This window comes from Rhipicephalus microplus, chromosome X (genome assembly GCF_043290135.1).
Source record: "Rhipicephalus microplus isolate Deutch F79 chromosome X, USDA_Rmic, whole genome shotgun sequence".
NCBI classification, from domain to species: Eukaryota; Metazoa; Arthropoda; class Arachnida; order Ixodida; family Ixodidae; genus Rhipicephalus; species Rhipicephalus microplus.
The window spans coordinates 372,472,852-372,493,013 of NC_134710.1; the positions used below are offsets into that span (position 1 = coordinate 372,472,852).

General features: G+C 42.7%; 1 protein-coding gene and 1 long non-coding RNA gene across 3 annotated transcripts in view; one reads left to right on the forward strand and one right to left on the reverse strand.

The window, feature by feature from the left end:
• The window catches only part of LOC119185476 (neprilysin-1), a 63,400-nt gene extending 43,507 nt beyond the window's left edge, over nt 1–19,893 (forward strand). For both annotated transcript variants that reach the window (XM_075881614.1, XM_075881613.1), the window contains 2 exons: nt 397–588; nt 19,486–19,893. In XM_075881614.1, the coding sequence (XP_075737729.1) occupies nt 397–588; nt 19,486–19,842 (549 nt within the window). In that variant the 3' untranslated portion in view covers nt 19,843–19,893. The remainder of the gene's footprint in view (nt 1–396; nt 589–19,485) is intronic.
• Nucleotides 12,193–17,466, reverse strand: LOC142776385 (uncharacterized). The gene is made up of 4 exons (XR_012887499.1): nt 16,662–17,466; nt 15,868–16,125; nt 15,152–15,274; nt 12,193–14,595 (listed from the first exon to the last, which is right to left on the reverse strand). It is a non-coding gene; the product is annotated as an uncharacterized LOC142776385 (long non-coding RNA).
• Nucleotides 19,894–20,162: the final 269 nt, after the last annotated feature.

Sequence of the window (20,162 nt, forward strand, 5' to 3'; positions counted from 1 at the left end):
CATAGCTGATGTGGGACGTTAGCACCGCAAAGGAGCGCTCGCAGACACAAGAGAAAACTAAGGGAAATACGACGATTTATTCAGCCATTTTTTTTCTCGTGGTGGGTACAGTGTTTCAGAGCTTTGCCATGCGCTCACGCCTTGCAGACATGGGCGTCGGCGAAAGGGGTACGTGCTTGGCCTCCTCAAGCAACGTCAGCATTTGCCCTCACCCAAGCGACAACCAGTGCTCTCCCTCTACCCTAGCCATGATGCAATGCCTGTTTACATTTCTCGAGACAAAATCCAGCCGACATTCATGTAGCTCATGTACTTGTTCGCATTGTTGGTTGTGTTTGCATAGTTGTTGACATTGCCTTTCCCGAGATAACTCGGGACGCTTTACGGACGACGCAGTCTCCATTCGCCGTGGACACAGAAGAAATGGCCATCAATTACGGCAGCCTGGGACGCATCATCGGCCACGAGCTGTCTCACGCGTTCCAGATGAGCACCTCATCCCTGGACAATCACGTGCAGCCGCTCACGCTGTACAGCCCGGCTTCGCGCAAGGAGTTCCTCGCCCGCCTCAACTGTCTCGCCAAACAGGTGGGAGTGAACCACCACTGCTTCTAAATCTTTTCAAGTTTTTTGGATTCCCTACAAACGAGTATTGTGATGTGATGTATATCTCGGGTGTACGAACTAAAATAATAATAGGTAATAATTGTAGCGGTTTAACATCCCTAAACCTAGGAACAAATAGCCATATAGTCTGTTCCGCACATAGAAGTCAGCGCTGAGGAGGTGATGCATGATGGTCGGCTCGTCCAATGTAGAACTGCACCTGTCCTATAGCCGCGTTTCGTCGGTGTAAGTGCTCGTTCAAGCAGAGCAAGGACACACGCGGCCAGCGTCGCGACACTTCTAATGAAATACAAAGAACGCAAGACAACGAAAAGTTAACAAATGTGCATAAAGTAACACATTCACAACCATGCAACGAAGTTGTTAACCTATAAGCAAGAAAAACTTATCATTATCTAATGAGCATACTGCCAAAAAGAAACACATTCAGGGTACGACACAAGACTGCATGAACTACCATCTGGTGCCAACACGAGGAAGAAGTTTTGCTCGCCTTCACAGCGTTGACTGCTATGTGTGTGACAAAGTTAATATTATATGCCGATTTTAATGCTAAAACTGATTGACCTGAAGTTTTGTTTTTCGGTGTTTTTTTTTCTTTTGGGGCATATTTATTGCACACACTTGCGCATACACTACAATCAGTTTAAAACTTTAGTACAAGTCTACATAATAATGATAATCAACCAATCAATAAATCATTTTTCACGTGCCCAGGAACAACCATGAGGTTTTTTCGCAGGCGCACACTAGAATAAAACAAAAAAAATTAAACAATACAATACAGAAAGTCTTCAGTAAAAGCAATCAAATAAAGAGAGCGAAAACGCACTGACAAAAAGAAATCAACGCAAAGTGGGAAGAATAAAAAGACAGGAGACTCATAAACTGTGAGTAAAAATAATGTGAAATATACACAACTATGCGCAAGGCTTCCTCAAAAGACAGAGAAGGGATGTATCTGTACATAGTGGAAAGCCATGTTATGGCAGTGCAAAGCTCATGTAAAAACAATGACTGTGGACTATAACAAACATGAAGATGACTAAAGTTAATATCATAGAGACAATTTATTCTATGAATGGTATACAGTGTTAGAAGAAGCTGATAGGTACATAAAATGGTCGATTCTCACTGGTTAAATTACGCAGATTTTTTAAATTAAAACAACTGAGTAGAAAATGGCAGGAGATCTTACCGCGAACTAGCTTATAACGAAGTAACAGGTCAGCAAAATTTTGTCGGCAATAAAGTGATGGCAATCATAGTTATATAGCCGTATAAGAACGAGATCCAGAGTCATTTCTAGTGAAACGATGGTTGTAGATGCTGACGAATTTTTCTGGACTCGCTAAATGGTGTCGCTGCTGGGTTTAGTCATCCCGTTCCAGATCACAGATGCATGCTCAAGTTGAGAAATGCATATTGCGGCGTGCAATTTGTGGAAGCCTGCAGAAAAATTGAAGTATCAAGAGATTCTGCAAACACAGCCAAAATAACGAAGGCCTCACATGGCAGCACGTTTAGTGTGACCCCCCAAAAATTAGAATGCTATTAAAAAACACCAAAATTACTAATGTTATAAGCCTTACATAACGAAACAATATTGACAGAGTATGGAAATGACATGATGGGTGTTTTGCGATATAGAGTTATAAGCTTGGTCTTTAAGGTATTGAGAGAAAGGTTATTGGTTTTACACCATTCGGAGAAAGAACGGAAATCTAAGTGCAGCAAGTGACAGGGGTTCACTCAATAAATTTTCTTCAATATTTTGATGTCGTGGCATACAAGAGAAAAAAAGAATAATGAATTGCAAAAGAAACATTGTTAACGTAAATTAAAAATAACAGGGGTCCTGATTCCGACCCTTGAGGGACCCCACAAGTCACTTTGTACAGAGAAGACATTTGATTATTTACGGCAACATAAGATGATTTATTAAGCAGAGAGCTATGCACGAGAATCACTAGACGAGTACACATCAAAGCATGCAAGTTCAACCAGAAACAGTGAGTGAATAATTACGTCAGCAAGGTCACAGTATACCTGGTCTCCCTGAGAAAAGCCACTATGAAAATAAAATTGAGCAATTTTTAACGACAGGAAGAGTAAACTGAATACATATGAGACATTCTTGCACGTTTTTCGCATCCCCTTTGCATTATTGTTACAACGCGCATACGTTATATGAAGGCTAGTTTTATATTATTACTTCATATGAATAAGGTCAATATACAGAAGGATGGATTGCTATGCTATTAAAAAACACTATTATCGGGTACTAATTTATGTGTCTGTGGCATTTCCTACTCAAAGGCACATTCACACAAGCCTGCACAAATAGTCGTTCACTTCGGACTGACTTCACATAAGCGGTCACAGAGAAAATTGCCTTCTGCGCTTTGGCCATTTGGGAGCATCTTCTCCGGACCTTTTACGTTCTACCTGACTGCACCGCTTCTTTATTTATGCAATGTTACTTGTTTATGGGTGTTAAGTTGTTATTACTGATTTAAAAGCATACTGCAACAAAATTTTGCCTCGGAAAAATTCACTCGGAATGCGTTGATATTGTGTAAGTGATGGTAATCACAGTGAAAAATGTTGCAGTCACGAACCTCATTTATAACCGGTGCTCTGGCGGTCATCTAGAAAATGAAGTGGACCCCTAGCGGTGAGCCCGGCCAAATTCACCTAGAACAGGTTAAGGCCTGCGCACTCCCTCCGTGACGTCACGTGCGTTGCCTGAGTGGGCCACACCTCGCGAAAAAGTTTGCTAGCCATCCAGGCTCTAGTCACTTCTAGGCGCTAGACGCGTGTGGGGTTGCCTCCCACAAGTCGCAGTTCTACTTATCAATACGTACTTTTCGCTCAAATGTTCTGATGAAACCTCGAGGGCAAGGTATGTCAAACTAAGACATGCTAAAAGCTTTGATTATTGTGCCCGAAGGCCTTGTGTTAGAAGCGTATCAGAATATGGTATGGCGTCTTTTGATTTCCTTGATTACCTAAAAGAAAATAAACTGTGAATAAATATGTTTCATGCAGAATACCTTATTTATTCACTCTGAGACATTTTTCCACGCCGTCAAAGGTTGTGTACCACATGGATGTGTACCACATTTTTTTGCGCAGAAAGCAACAAATTTATCATGAACGCGCGTGCTGTTTTTGCTGCTTCAGAGGAGTTTGATGCCGCTCGTGTAATGACCTACCCCTATACTCAAAATATTGATTCATGTGGATTTCATCTAACATCAGAGCTGCGATGCGTTCATGTGGCTTTAACAGGCTCACCTTTTTTGAAATGTGCTGCTAGAAGCCTTCATTACTTTCTTCGTTTGCAGGACTTACACTGTATTTGCTGCACAGCCTTGATGTCGTGGAAGGATGAGGTAACATTGATTTACCAGTGTTGCGAACAAACTGGTATGCACGAGAAGATATCACGTGAAAAATTCTTGCTAGAAAAAAGATTAGAAAAATATCTCCCAACTCCTCGTTTTTTGATTACAAGGCGAAACTGTTCCTTCAAAAACTAGAGCGCTTCTAATTTCTCTTCAGACAGCAGGTCACCATTAGACAGGTCCTCAATATCAGAAAAAAAACATAATGTGGACGGAGGCTTTTAATTTTACTTCTTTCTCAGCGACATCTGGAGCAATGAAATGCTCCCCACTTTCAAGAATAGTCTACAAGCTCCACATGACACCCTGTTTTTCTGGAATGAGAACATTAGCAATATACAGCTTGATTTATTTCCAGTAGGCAGAAATGTGCAATGCATCCAAAACAACCACACAACGTTCAACCTCGGGAGGCAGTGTGTTGCTCCGAATATGCAGAAACTTAACAGCAGCCTCCATGCTGTTCTTTATCTAATAGTCGGACTACTCAAATTCTGAGAGTCGTGACACGAGCTGCTCAAAAGGTGCGAACTTATTTTTTTTACGTTCCTGCTCTTTGTGCGACGAAAGCGACATCTTAATAACCTTTTGTAGCTGAGCTGCCTCACGGCGCATCCATTTTTCAATGCTTATCGTGAACTGGAGCACAGTCGATCAGATAGTTATGCATGCGAGGCTGTTCGGACACATCGTCGGCACTGCAGCTTCGGTTAGTCAAGTAAGGCTCATGGGAACTTCTATAGTCTTTCCGTTGCTATCCGTGTGAGTGGTGGTAGTCCTCAAATACCCTGCTTTGAAATGAAGCTCAAAGACCTGCGATATGCCAAGAAGAAATTATGTTTGAAAACATTTTAGCAACATTTTAGATATTTTTCTTCAGCCTGTATTATATTCTAAGCGTTATAAGGAAGGATAGAGATCTACATTGACGCTACTCCATAAATCACTGCCCTAACACTGGTCTGCGCCACAGAATTCTCCTTATGTGAAGGTTTACTGGTACAAATTTCATTGCGACAGCAATTATATGGACACTCTCAGTTTGATTTCGCCGCCGGCATCAGCGTCGACGTCGGCGTCGATGTCACGCATCGTATATGTATACGTATCTATATATATGAAAACGCAAGAAAAAAAAAACATCCCACAAAAAAAAAGACTCCGGTGCACAGAATTGAACGTGGGACCTCCGCGTTGTGTATGCGAGGCGTTAACCACTGAGCCACCGAGAGGTCCCTTCTTCAACGTACAAACGACAAGCTATTCTCATCTACCACTTACCGCTGTTGGTGGGCATCTTGAGGGAGGGGGGGGGGAACTATCGTGTTTTAGCATTATCAGGAAGATGGCGCAGTGAGCGCACGGTGGCTCTCATCCCGCATAGAGATAAAGGGGCTGTACGCTTAATAGCACGCCCTTTTCTTTCAGTGCGGAGAATCGCACGTCTTGGCTAGCCTTTGGGTTTCGTCGGAACAATTCTGTTGTAGTTACCGAATGCACAAAGGTCTCTCCAATCGTTGCATAGCCTCTGTTTGCGAAAAGGGTGCGCTTTTCAGGCACAGCTAAGTAACAACTGAGATGGTTAATCTCGTATATCTGCACCCGTGAGTACGTTTTGTGCGTCAATTGTGCGTGAGAAACGCAGGGCAGGTTTCGATCTGCTTGCCATTCTGCACACGACCTTCAAATTTGTTGCTATTGCATTCGTTGCGTCGCCTTTGCGGAAAAGCTATGACTATTTTTTACATTCATGCCTTCAGATCACGGAGAGTGTCGATATCGACGTCTTCCCGAACACCGCGTTTCCATTTTATCCTGCAGTCGTCATAAAAGAAAGAGAATAAGTGGGTCCTCGGTCCACCATCACAATTTTCACAATAGTTTGGCACTCAGCAGCGGCCCATCATTCCTGGTAATTTCATGTCACCAAACTTCTCTCCAAATAACACTGACGAGATCAAGACTTTCACAAATCTACGAAGCGCGTCCGGTCACCAAATTTCCTAATTCTTTTGCAGCGTAGCAACGCTTTGCCAGGCCCAAACAACTTCTAACATGACCGTACAATTCCCAACCGGCTGTCAGCATGCCCACCAGTTCGTTGAGCTACGTGTGGTGACGTCAGACAAGGAACGGAGAGAGTGAAGAGGCCTTGAAAAATTCGAAGAGATGCTGACCGGACCAAATCGGGCCCAAAGTGAAATGACGTAAGCCACTGCTCACCATCGCTCTTGTGCAGATCTCCCTGTAGGCGCATCCCTTTCTTTTCTGTGAGACACCCGTATTGACGACTTATTCGGAAGAGATAATAACTCCTTTGCAGGACGAAACACCGCGTCGTAGGCTGCTGGAACACTTATGCTAGGGACGGGACCACCTTTCACGCTTTTGCGAAAAACGTTAAGTTCCAATAGCTGCGGGTTATTGCGGTGAGGCGAAAGGAAGGGGGGGTACACCAAAGAACGTGGTAGTTTACACGGCGCATACACGGTGCACTTCACAGATGACGACTTTCTGCAAAGGCGGGCGCACGGGGGCAGAGGGGGAGAGTTCAGAGGTGGCACTAGATCAGCCCACGGCTGGTCTGGAGGAGTGTGCTTGTTTCCTTCTTTTACGGCCTGAGCCGCCGCCATGAGTGCAGTGGAGCTGCTTCTACACAGTGATGACGGCGCTCTCCACGTGAGGACGTCGCGAGCCAACTTTTCATAACTTTAACTCTTCAAAGTGCGTTTCGCCACATATATTTTATATTAGAAAGCAGCTGCTTCCGTACACTTTATCGTGCTTTATATTTCTTCCACTTGTAGGGAGCGGTGAGAGTAGTATAGGACCATGTGGGACAGCCTGGCTTTCTCGGCACTCATGCACTCGTCAGTGAAGACTCACAGGCAATGCCATCAGAATCCTTATTTTTTAAAGGCTCGAAGAGCTTACATTCGATGAACTCAAAAATGTTTGAGGTTTGTGTGGTTAGATTTACTATTCAGGTGCCCGTTAAAGAACCCCAGGTGGCTGAAATTTCTGGAGCGCCCACAGGTGTCCACCATAATCGTATTGTCCATTGTCGACATCACGGTATGCCACAGACAGAGCAGTGAACGGAGATGGCACGTTGGCATGAAGAAACATGCGCGAAAAACTTACATATTTAAGTGGCACCATGACAAAATCTTGACAGATTGCCAGCGTCTTACGCAGTAATTCAAAACCTTTTTGGTTGACAGTGGTACAAACGGCATGCTGATGCGTATGTAACCGAGTGCGTTCTTTTGCCTAGTTTCTACAATGAGACGTGTCACTCACTCCTGTGGCTGCTCATATGTTCGTTTTGTCTGTGTGGCTCATACTTAATGAGGGGTTTTGCCCTGTAATATTTTCTGTAGTGTATCGTTCACGGAAGCTACACTTCCAAGTATTCCAAGTTGTCATTCCACTTCTCGCAGTTCCAAACATCTCAAAAAACTAGATTTTTTTATAACTTTGTCTATGCTTTCCCGAGCAGCAAAAGCGGGTGCGTCAATGGTTTATATTTCCTCTTTGTCTCCGCCGTGCATTATTAAATATTGAGATAGTTCTCATGCGTTTTCCTGTGCATCTTTTTTTTCTGTACTTTAGTGACTGCCTTGAGACTATGGGTACCTCCTACTTCATACTATTTTTAGCTAGTTTTTGAATTTTCAACGAATATTATTATTATAATATTATTATAATAATATTATTATTATTAATATTCCTGATATTTTGAGTGCGAAAAACAGTGGTCGACCCATGATGCACTGACTTTCCACTTTCTGATGCTTTTATTTCAACATTAAAGCACGAACTAAAAAAGTTCTTTGAACACAAAAAGTGCTAATTAATTATTTCGAGATGCTGTGAAGGCGGGCATACGTGTTTGAAATTGAAGGTGGGCATATTTGAAGGCGGGCATACGTGTTTGTTTCTAAATCATTTTTCTACCAAAAAGTAAGTTAGTCATATTTTTTTTTTGGCCGATCGGTGATCATGCAGTCAAGCCTGCTAAGTGAAACACACAATCGCACATGCGCACGCCGAGGACTTTATGTACGACCGGTGCCTCTTCAGCCAAATAATGTTAAACTGAAAGAAATGTCGAATTCTTACGCAGTGCCTTCAATAATCAGCCACTGCAAACCTAACAACGTGAAGTCCCAACCTGCATTTGGAGAAGCGCCGGTGTCAAGAGATATTCGTATGGGACAGCTTTAGTGCAGCGCAAAATGCTTGAGTTAGCGTGACGCTATAATATTACATGAAGCTATTCAAATCATATTTAGAATAACCTAAATCCGGTAAAATAACGCTCCGCGAAGCGCTGAACTAGATGCGTCATATACGCGCGAGTAATGAAAGCTCCAAAAGCGGCTTGCTTCCAGTTGCGAGTAGTAAAAGCAGCAACGTTTGACAGAAATGCTGCCGTGCTCATTAAAAAATTGAAGCACGTATACGTACTTTAAGGAAAATAATTGTGCTATGCTAGGTTTAATGTTTCAGGTGCAGTCAGACTGTAGTGTTCACAGAAATGCAGGCACGTTTTATAAGCATCGGAGTGTGCCAAACCGAACATCGATATTGAAAACAAAGCTGTCTTACCGTCCTGGCATAGTCTGTCAACGAAGCGAAAATGGGCAACGTCTAAACCAGCTGCATAATTTATAGTGAGCCAGCAAGTTTTTGAAGACAGCAGGACGAAACGATAGTTGCGAAGCGGGCAGTAGTTGCTTAGAGAGAAACGTTTTATGGGCATGCATTCGAGTTTCCTTCACGGTGACGTTTACATACTGCGAGGTCCATCAAAAACCAATGCTCATGATTTTATTGTGGCGAGACTATTTGTGGCAGCGTGGTAAACAGATGAAGCGACGGGGGGGGGGGGGGGGGGGGCTACTTTTCACACGCAGATGGTCATCAGTCAGTTTATTACAAGCAATGTGAAGGAAAACATGTACCTCCACTGAAAACGTTGTTTGAAACTTTGTAATATGGCGCACTGTAGCGTTCTCTTTAACAGCAGTACGCTATCAAGTTTTGCTTTGCTTAAAGCTTAGAAAAAACACCACCAAAACATCGTAGATGCGTCAAGAGGTATTCAAGGATTACTGCATTTCAATGTCACCGTCCAGTAAGTATAGCACAAGGCGGTTCAGGAGGGCTAGGAAGAGAGCTGGGAGGAGGTCGCTGACGAACCAAATTCTGGACACTTGAAACGAATTAAATGTGGATAATGTGCCTGTGGTAGTGCATTTCGACCGTCGATTTAGCATCCAGGAAATGAAGTTACTACAGCAGGGAGTAAATGTCAACGCTGAATATTGCTGGAGGTGCTCAAGAGATTGGAAACGAGCCACGTGCTTTTGGCTTGACATCAACACAGTCAATCTCCACTATAACAATGCCCCCAGCCATATCTCCTTCATTGGTACGGAGTTCCGGACCCAGAGCGACTCCCTGGTAGTCCTCTTCCCCTCACTCCTGACTTGGCTCTATGCGTTATTTTTCTTTTTCTCCTAATAAAGAGAACGGCTGAAGCAAAGCATTTGGGCATCGGGAAAAACACCAAAAAGCATGTTACAATGTTCCTGAGAGACACTCTTATTGAGAACTTTCATGGTACCTTCCAGGAATGGCAGATACATCTCTCCAAGTCTATTCGTGCAAGGAGAAAGAATCTTCAAGAACTTCAACTATTTGTGCAGGTCCCATACATAACTCTGTTTTTTCCTCTAAAACTCGCATCACTAGTAGAATGAAATATAAAGTTTGGTTGTTTTGATACCAACTAAAAAGAAAACTCTGTGGTGTGGTCCCAAAAAGAATGCTTCGGAACACAGGGCAGACAATCTACCTGCATCAGCCAGGCTGTGGCCTACGTCACTTCTGGGGCCGAATTCACAAAGCTTTCTCTTTGGCTACGCATTTTCTTAGCCAAAAGTTCTCTTATCTGGAGGGATTACTATAGCACGGGAATGAATTTAACTTATTCGGCACTTAAGAGGGCAAGGAGGACACACGATAGCCGATGAAACGACGAAGAAAGAAAGAAGTGCGTGCCGATAATGTCAAGGTAGCACGCAAAGCGTCTAGCATCGAGAGTATACGATGATAGCCAATGATTTGCTGCATCTAAGTTTCAGTTCCGCGAGCGTCTGCTACAGCGCTTACGGGATGCCGCGTACGTTGTAATAGACGTTTTGGTGGGCTGTGCAAAGCCAAGCACTCGCCTTTAATCAACGACTGTAGCTAAAAAAAAAATAATTGCTCGATGGCCTTAAGCCACCAAGCAATCCATGCACTATCTCGCCAAGTACAAGTAAACAGCACTCCAGGTGCACCACATAAATGAAACCACACATAAATCGATGCATGCAATGTTTAAAAATGTGCCTAGAATGTCTTCCCCTATTTAACGCGACCAGTTACCTTACATTTCATTAAAGCTGCGCTGCAACTTAACTAATTTGGTGCAATCTTGCACGTTATAGTGGTGAACGTAAGGTTGTTTTGTACCTATAGTCAAAGGTTAATTTTCTGGCCCAGCAGACGTCAGGGAAAGTCTCCGCAAAGCAGGGTCAGATGCTCAGAGAGCATAAAAAAGTGGAGTACGCGTTATATGGGAGTGACAGCCACTCAGAAAGCGAGATGAAGTGTGACTGTCCTTAGGTGTGAGAATCAATGCTAATTAACAGAGTTGAGTTAATGAGCCAAAACATTCCTAAATAACGATAATGGAAGCAAACTGAGCATTCATCTAGTGAAAGTGACACTAGTGACAGTGAACTCATAATAGTTGATTAGCGTTGTCACAGGTCGATATATATTTTTATTTTCTTATCTATATTTGGCAAACTATGAGAAGGTAGCGTACGTTAGAGCCGGCTATCCCAACGTCATGACAGTAATGTACAAGAATAAATAGCGCACGGTTATACAGTCACACGTAGCGGTTTATATCTTCTAGTAACCTTGGATAAACGCATTCTAACTATGTTTTCTATTTTTGACAAAGTTTCACGGGACGTTTTTGCATTTGGCTTCATTCGAAGGAATGACGATATATCAGCAATAAGGCAAACACAAGCACTGCTGCAGTGGACGAGCGGTTACAGCGCTCAACTACAATCTAGGAGGTACTTGGTTCGATTCGCAGAATCACTGAGCACTTTTTTATTTTTCAAGAGGTTGCCCGGCCTGACATTATGCGTGGTGGCGGGTACTAGTTTTTTGAGAAGTAGGCTTTCGCACTTGCTTCTTTCACTCCCCTTTTGACCCAAAAGCGCTGTACTGTGCTCCTTCAAAAATTAAACAATTCAGGGTTCATAATTTTTTCCTCCATCTTCTCTTATCGCAAAAGTGTCCAGTGCTGAAATACCAATATCATACCTGGTATATTACTTTTCACGTGTTTGGATATTCGACCAGCAATCAATCTTCACGGTGTTTTGAAGAAAATCTACACGTGCAGTGAGCTAACTGCTTGCAGCCAAGTTGGCTGCCTTTGTAGGGACACGCTTTCGTGGTAATTTCGTGGGCATCATCACATGCAGCAAGACCGAAGAGCACGGACAGTAAGAGCTGACGCAAACAGAGTGATTAGTTTGTGTCTTCTCTCCCGCTATTTGTCATGCTGCACGCTTCAGTGTAATGTCACTGTCAATGGTTAAAATGAACTATAGCAGTTCATCGAGTTCTGCTGAGAGGGTCCCCTATTGTCGAGAATGGAACAGAACAATGGCAATTTGATTTGTGTGATAAAGAGATACCCTGCTTTTGGTTACTGGAATAAATTTCTGAACTGAAGTTTATTTTTTATTAACAACAGTTCCAATGCAGATGAAAGGTGCATGGACAAAATTCGTGAATTCAGCTTGACTAGGTTTGTGACCTTAATTGTAATTGCGAACCGGTATCACAGTATGCATAAATATCACACACATATACAACCACGGGTGATAGCTTGCTTATTCTGATTAAAATTGAAAGGTTGAAATCGACATATTCAACCAACGCAATGTGTAGGAGATATGCCATGTAGAGTAGCTATGCTCGAAACTAATCTTCGCAGGTTCGTTCCATTTTACCCCATTTCTTGCCCATGACTGTTGGTTGGTAAATGAAACTTCTTCGAACACACATATTCTGTGTAAGGTTACATTTATTTTTATGCAGTACAAAACAAATTGAAATGTATAATGGCTCAAAACAGAAATAACTAGAAACAAATTCAGCCAAATCATTACCAAACTTACTCACCAAAGATAAACGGATTCTCATTTAAAAGATACATACATACATACATACATACATACATACATGCATGCATGCATGCATGCATGCATACATACATACACACACACACACACACACACACACACACACACACACACACACACATACACACACACACATACATACATACATACATACATACATACATACATACATACATACATACTTACATACATACATACATACATACATACATACATACATACATACATATACGCACACACACATATACATATGTACACCCATACATACATACATACATACATACACACACTCAGGTGTAAATATTAAAATGAATGGCTATAAAACAACAATTCTAATACACTCATTTTGAATATACTACAGAAAGTAACTTACGAGAGAAATCCACCGGCACTGTTATGTTTGAACACGGTGTTTCTCGAACCATCTCGCAAAAGCTTGATGCATAGTTTTCCGCTGCTGCCCAGTGACAAGCAGTTTTTTTTAAAAACACAAGAATAAAGCCCTTGACAATATCTTGCTAAAGAAAAGGGCTGTGCATCAATATTTTGTACATGTCTGCAATATCACTCTGTTTATTTACATAGCTTGGCTCATTCACAACCCACTAACAAAGCATGTTATGACACTTGGACTGAAAGTTGGCACAGCGCGAGTAAATTCTAGACAATATGTGAATAAGGCAATTATAAGCTACTAAGCTCCTTGGTGCAAACAGTGTTTATATTGACAGCTATAAGTGCCATTTCGTTTCCCCAAAACACTTCTCAAATGTAGAATCAACTTTATTTAGCTAAATGTTTCTACTCTGGCGCGTCGTGGTGGCTCAACGGTGGAAGTGACTCTTTCGGCCAAGAAAACAAAGACCAATTATTTTTCCAGTTTGTGAATTCACCCCATAATAACATTGAGGCAGCTGGTAGGAGTGCTTTTGGAGAGAGGAAACCACCACATTCCCACCAGTTGTGGCCTTGGGTAGCTACTTCACATGGACAAAAATGATGAAAAACACTCCTCAAGAAGACTTCAAAGTTTGGGCATCACAGTTCCCATACGGCTGTCTATTAGTCTGCTTGAAAAATATTGAGTTTACTGGTGGGCAAAGACTGTACACTATGTGAGGTGATGCTCCAGTGCACTGCATGTATGTCTTGCTGCTGGCCTCAACTGCGATGTTGCTCAGCACATATGTGTAAAATAACAACTAATACTATGCCACTCCAAAGTAATTATGTGTCATTTGCATGAAACAGGGACCACAATAAAAGAACATAACAACATTTGCCTTCACAAAGTTCAATAAATGTAAATAAATTTCTATAGAACTTTCACAGTTCATCTGTGGATAGTAATATTGGTTGTAGACACATTCTTACTTCCACTAACAAACCATTTTAAGATGCCAAATTCAATATTAGAGTATACCAGCACTTTTGTAGGGCTAAAAAATTGTACAGGCACCTAGAAAAACACAAGTGAATGCATGCTATAGCTACATATAAAAATAAATACTTTTATTTCTAGTCTGAGTAGAGCTGCGCATAGATGATAAGTCACTTGCATTACATTATGAACAAACCTATCCGAGCATAGTATACATTTAAAAAGTTACACTTACACAGTAGATAAGTAGACTGTTGAAGAACGAATAGGCAGTGGGATAATACCCAAGCACTAAAGTCTACTGTTAAGATATACTAGGAGTAGTGATGATCCTCTTCCTTCCAAATAAAAGAATTCAAATAGATTCACTTCCCAGAGCTTTTACACTCATGGCATCATTGGTGCTATACAAATGAGTGTACACTGAAGGATTAAATCGACTAAGTACATGATTACTGCATCCTTGGCTTTACTTCTTGTACTACAAAGAATGCAAACACAGTTACCATTGGCGACCATAGATGCTGTGATTTCTGGCATGTAAATGTAGAGGCACGCAGGCACTTAACACACATGTTAAAAACTTCAGCTCAAAAATATTTGCCCACTAACACTACAGCAGCCTTTAAATTAGTGTCATAGTTTGGTATCTTCCAAGGAAAATTTAAATAATTTCGAATGCAAGCAAATGAACTGCTGAATAATGCACTGCTAAGAAGTTAAGCAGCAGCTGCTCCTGACATCACAATGTGCCCTTTCTGCTGTTGTAAACTTTGAGCAGGATAACAGTCACTGGCAGTCCCTTTATACTTGTTGGTCTTCTGTGCTCTGTTCTTGATACACTGTTCATGACCGTGGAGCACCGAACCCCTTGTTACTGCTGGAACTTAGAAAAATACAGATCATTGTTACAACCATGCTACATGCAAGAGTGTATAGTTGTCAATTATGTGCTCATATTTACAGATACTGTATTTTCGGAAGCCAATGACAAGCTTTAACACACACACACACACACACAAACAGTGAAGACTGAAAATATATTTAATATGATACAAGAGCAAAACTACAATGTTATAGATAAAGACATGAAACTTCTGACAGGCATAAAAAGCCAATAGAGTTTCTTCTATTTCGACTTTACACTAGGTGCGAGAAGTAGACCACAAATAAGTTCACTAATAAACAAAAGTTAGACTGCATTACAACACAACAGCCAATGTTCATAATTTTAAGGCTGTCTAACATAACCAGCTCACCATACCGCATATAGGAGCAAATGGGCAGTCTAGAAGACACAAAGAACTTGTGGATTATGAGTGTGCTCGTTGCTGACATCTATTATTCTAAATGAAGAAAACCTTTCAAAATTGCACTTCATCAGGGGAAATAATCATACGCAACAAACACAACGGGCTCCTACAGGTGCCACCAACACTCACCATTATTGTTGATACCAGTGTGTTGCCGGATGGATATGCTGCGTCCTGCACAGAACACCAAAGGAGCGCTCCATGACTTGGATTGCGTGTGTGCTAGCTGCATCGCTCTGCTGCTGAAACAGGCTAGCCACAGACAAAGAAATGAGAAGCCATGGCTTTGAAACACACTGAACGTCACCTTTAGAGATCAACAATGCATACTTAGGTCAGGTACAATTTGTAGAAAAATATATATCACTATGCAATCGTGGTGAACATGTTCGGCTGAAACACAAGCAACAGCACTGAGAGAGAAAAAGCTACATTAGGTAAAAGATGCAGTTACTGGCCCTATGTCATCTGAGGCTTCTTCAATAGGTCTTTCTCCTTGCAAGTTGTGAACAGCCAGGCAATTTTCACCCACTTGCTATTTCCTTCCAGAGCACTTGATCCACAGAGGGAGTCACAAGCTCGATAGCTCAATAAGGAATCAAAGTATTTGTGCTCGTTTCAAAGCACAAGCTTTTGAGTCTCAGATTATTGGAGTTTCATTCATAAGCTGCAGGCTTTCAGCTTTCAACATTCTCAATTATCTTGCAATTTAGTTCTATAAATGTTGAATAAGAATTATGTGTAAGAATATTACAGGTATCCACTGAAAGCAACCATGCTTGGGTTTTCAATTTGTGCACAGTAAGTGGTGTTCACGTAATCGTATGTATTAAAGAAAAACTAACCTTGCAGCCAGCCGTTAGGCAGTTTTGTGCCCTCGAAGCTCGCAAGCAGATTGCAGTCCTTCTAGATGAGGCTGCCATGCATGCTTCCACGCCACATCCGCTGAAGGATAACAGTCCCAGCAGTGACATAGGCTTGCACAGTTAGGGAGAACGTGTCCTTCCTATTTTTGTACAGGTGCTCCAAGTAATGATGAGGATTGATGTGCCAGAATGTGCAACCGATGCATCACAGGACCTTAACAAACCAATCTCTGCGATCTGTGAAGAGCCAAAAACGAGATATTAAATTAAAAACAATCATTAAAAGCACTCACTTCTAATAATTATTTGAGGAAGCTATCACTTCGTTAAAGTGACCAAAATCTGCTATATTCACTTTGAAATAAACTGAAGCCTCATGTAAAATTTATGTACCGCAATATATAAGTCCTACTGAAGTATAGTACTACCACAGTGGTAATCGTCTATAGAACTAATTTTCCAAAATAACAAATTTTTTAAGTGCAACCTGGCTCCTGAAAAATAAATCCACATTAAGTTTCCAACTATCAAACGTGGCCAATCGACAGGCCCAACCTCATAATCAAACAAGAGCTCACTTGTATCAAATCACAAAAAACTTTTTATGTATTTTCTCTATAATATATGTATGTATATAACAGTAGTAGTAAATTTTTCATGCTTCAACTTACCATAGAGAAACATTACATCTGATGGGCTTAAAAACTTGCACACGTTAAAGAACTGCGTGAATTATAGTACCGGTGAAATTCAGTTCTGAAAGGTGAACTCACCGATGGCAGCATTTAGTAGCCGTCGGTGTCATAAGGAACCAAGTACGGCCAACAGGCAAAGGGCATCTGGAGACTGGAAGCTGCCGATGACAGCAATGAAGGGCTGGCCAGGCGTGCACGTCCATTGATAAAGTGTAAGAACTGGCCATGACCGGCTGTTGTCAAGACTCTAGTGCCGTGCAAAATGATGGCCAGATGAACTCGGAAACCTGTAGTTAGGCGATATTGGCCTACAACTTCATCCAAAGCAAGGCACCGGTGAAATCTTTGCTTTTTTTTGGGGGGGGGGGGGCTGGAGGGAAGCTTGACGTTCACGGGCTCTCGCTGCCACATAGAACTCTCAATTTGTTACCGAAGAACAGTCTAGGCGCGCTTCCAAAGTAACACGATCCACAACAGAATGTAGCATCTCGCAGTTTTGGTTGATCACATCACAGCGCTAGGACTATGGTTATCACAAAAAGGAGAAGTGACGACTTAACAAACTAAAGCGCCAAGCTGCCCCACCACGACTTCGCAGGGCAAAACAGTTATCAACGCTGTCTTTCAATTTTCGGTCACACGAGCACAGCTTGTTCACAAGTCTTGGAACGTCAACACAGCACCACTGTTCACAACGAACATCATTTCACTCCAGAACAGTACATTGCTCTCAAGTAAATAGAAGCGTACGGGCTAACTAGTGGCGAAGCAAGAACCGAGCGCGTAGTTCATACGTTTCCGTACGTACTTGGGGTCACTCAAGTAACGTGTCAAAACGCTGTCAATCCAAAATGTCGCACAGAACCAAACTGAGAGACTGGAAAGTCAAGCGAACGAACTGTTATCGGCGCACAAACACACATTGCAGGCTTCTCGAGTGCTAGTTGCCGTCGATACATCGACGCCAATCCCCGCTTGATAACCACACCGACGCACAGGCTTCGCTGCGCTTCACCGTACACCATTGCACTGCCACAGCTTTCCGCACTGCTTACACGCACCAAAAGAGCTGCTGTAATCACAACACATCCGGTCAAACGCTGAAGTAACTCGTGCGAGAAGCGTTTGCTGAAAGTCGCACCGACCGATATGCTGCTTACGACGCCATGTTGTTTTCGACAACTGCGCAGCACATAAGATGATAAGAGAGCTCTTAGAAAGTACTTGCACTATTTTCACGGCGTGACAAAATTTTCTCTTATGTGCGAGGGGGGTGATATGACGAACAGGACAGGCGTGCCAGATGAAAGAAGTGTTTTGGCAACGTCACGGAGTGAGCTGATGTAGAGGGTATTGCTTCACAACCAATCACAAGCTGTGCTTGTCGGCCAAGCCGTCGTCTGCTCGCGTTTGTCGTCTGCTTCGATCAGAGCATGCGACAGGGAATTCGCCTTCGCAACGCTATTATTCTCAGGTCAAGTGGTCGCTACGTCGCACAAAATACATGTCAGTGGCTCGCTCTACCTTTGAATCATGTTCGTGCGCCAAGTCAAATGGCTGGTAATTGACGCAGGGATGAATTCAGCAAAGGTTTGCTCCAGAATCGTGAGGGTTTGCATATTTTCGGTGTCATACAAAGTTACTAGGGTCATTTCATTCCGATTGCTTGCCATAATATCACGGTCCATATCGGTGTCTGAACAGTGAAGGTGAACATGCATGATTTGTTTGTAGTTCCATGCGTAATCACGCGCACCCCTAATACGCTTTGGTTTACAAAGTACGCTTTGTTCCAGATCGTCCCAAAGTGTATCGACAGCTGTATTTCAGAGATCGCAACCATTGGACAGTTAGAGCCAATAGAAGTACACTAGAGCACAAACTTTAGGAACCACTCACTGAAAACTTCCTCTCATTTTTATTTCCAATAGCGTGCAAAGAATGTGCTCCCATTAACCTCTTTGGTGGTAATTTCCACCAATGAGGCAAGGATCTCGAGTTGCACTTTTAATTGGATGAGATGGGCCGCAACACAACAACGTAACAAATAAGGTTGATCCTATGTCATGTCGCGTTCGAATGCACCGACCATTCACGTATCACATTGGTTTTCATCCAACCACAAATCTTTACATGCGTAGTTTTATGCCAGTGACGCCCAATAGAATTCTTCAATTACTGCGACTTCAAACTCATTGGACGGTGGTGGTTGTCAACACCATCCACTGCGTACAAGGGAAACAACACGCGAAGCTCAAAGCACCGAAAGAAATAAAAACGCACCAGCAGTCATCAGGCAGCCCTTAATGGGCGTGAATTAACTCAAAACCAGCCAGGGCACCAAAGTATACCGCTGCGGCAGCAGGTTCTAAGTAGCCACATTGTTCCTAAGAGTGGTCCGGACCACTCTTGGGATTTTCTCTCAGCCATGCTGTTTTTACGCACAATTTCGCTTCGTGAATCCACTTACGAGCACTTTTCGGTGACGTAAGCAAATATAGCAACTGCATCACCATCGCTGACATGTTCCCGGGCAGTCACAGCGCGCTTTATTTGCAGCGGCCGATGTGACAACTATGGCCTCTTACGACGTTTTTTCGTTTCGTGAATCGACTTACGCAACCAAAGTTCTCTTGCGCAAAAATGTTTTCGTAAGTGAGTTTTGTGAATCCTGGCCCTGGTCTGCTGTGATGGCGTTGTTTTTTCTAGTTTGAGTATAATAAATTGCCTTTTTGGCATGTTTTTTCCTTAGGTAACCAGTTGGGCATTTCGAAGGTGAAATCTTGCAGCTTGGGGCGTTATCTCTGCCTATAAATTGGCATTTTGAGGTGTAAAAAACATTGGTACAGTTTAACAAATAACGTTTCGTTAAGACGCCCTGTACATGTGGTTTTTGTGGCAGGTCAATGATGGTTCAGGCAGTCAAACCTTGGGCAACAATTCCATTTCGGAGGCATTCGCCGACAACGCCGGTCTCGAGAAGTCTTACCTGGCCTTCAAGGGGCTGACACAATCCGATCCACTGATCTACAGCAAGCCGATCAACCCCCTGGGTTACACGGCGCAGCAGATGTTCTTCGTCAGCAGCTGCTTCGTGTTCTGTGCCTTTCAGGGCTACGCGTTTGAGCGGAACAGCGTGTACCCGCCGCCGTTCCTGCGCTGCAATACACCCGCGATGAACAGCCGCGATTTCGGGTCCGCCTTCAACTGCGCCCAGGGCGCGCCCATGAACCCGCTCGTCAGATGCAACTTCCACTGATTTTGACGTTTATTCAGCGTACTGCTTAATAAAGCTGATTTCAGTGGCGGATTGAGTATGTACGCACGTTCTGTCATGGCAAGTCCACTTCATCGTATACTCTTAGGACACAAGGGCTCTTAAGTAAATGCTTGATGTCGCATCCTCACGAAGGTCGCTGGGTGCTTCAAGATTTCAGTATCAGTTTAATACGTCAGAGTGACCAGATTTTTCTAACGTTTCTTTAGTGCTGTGTATCATCTGGTTATTCGCCATATACACTCTTGACCCACCACGATATTCAATGGTTATGGTGCTCAAATCCCGGCCGCGACGGCCGC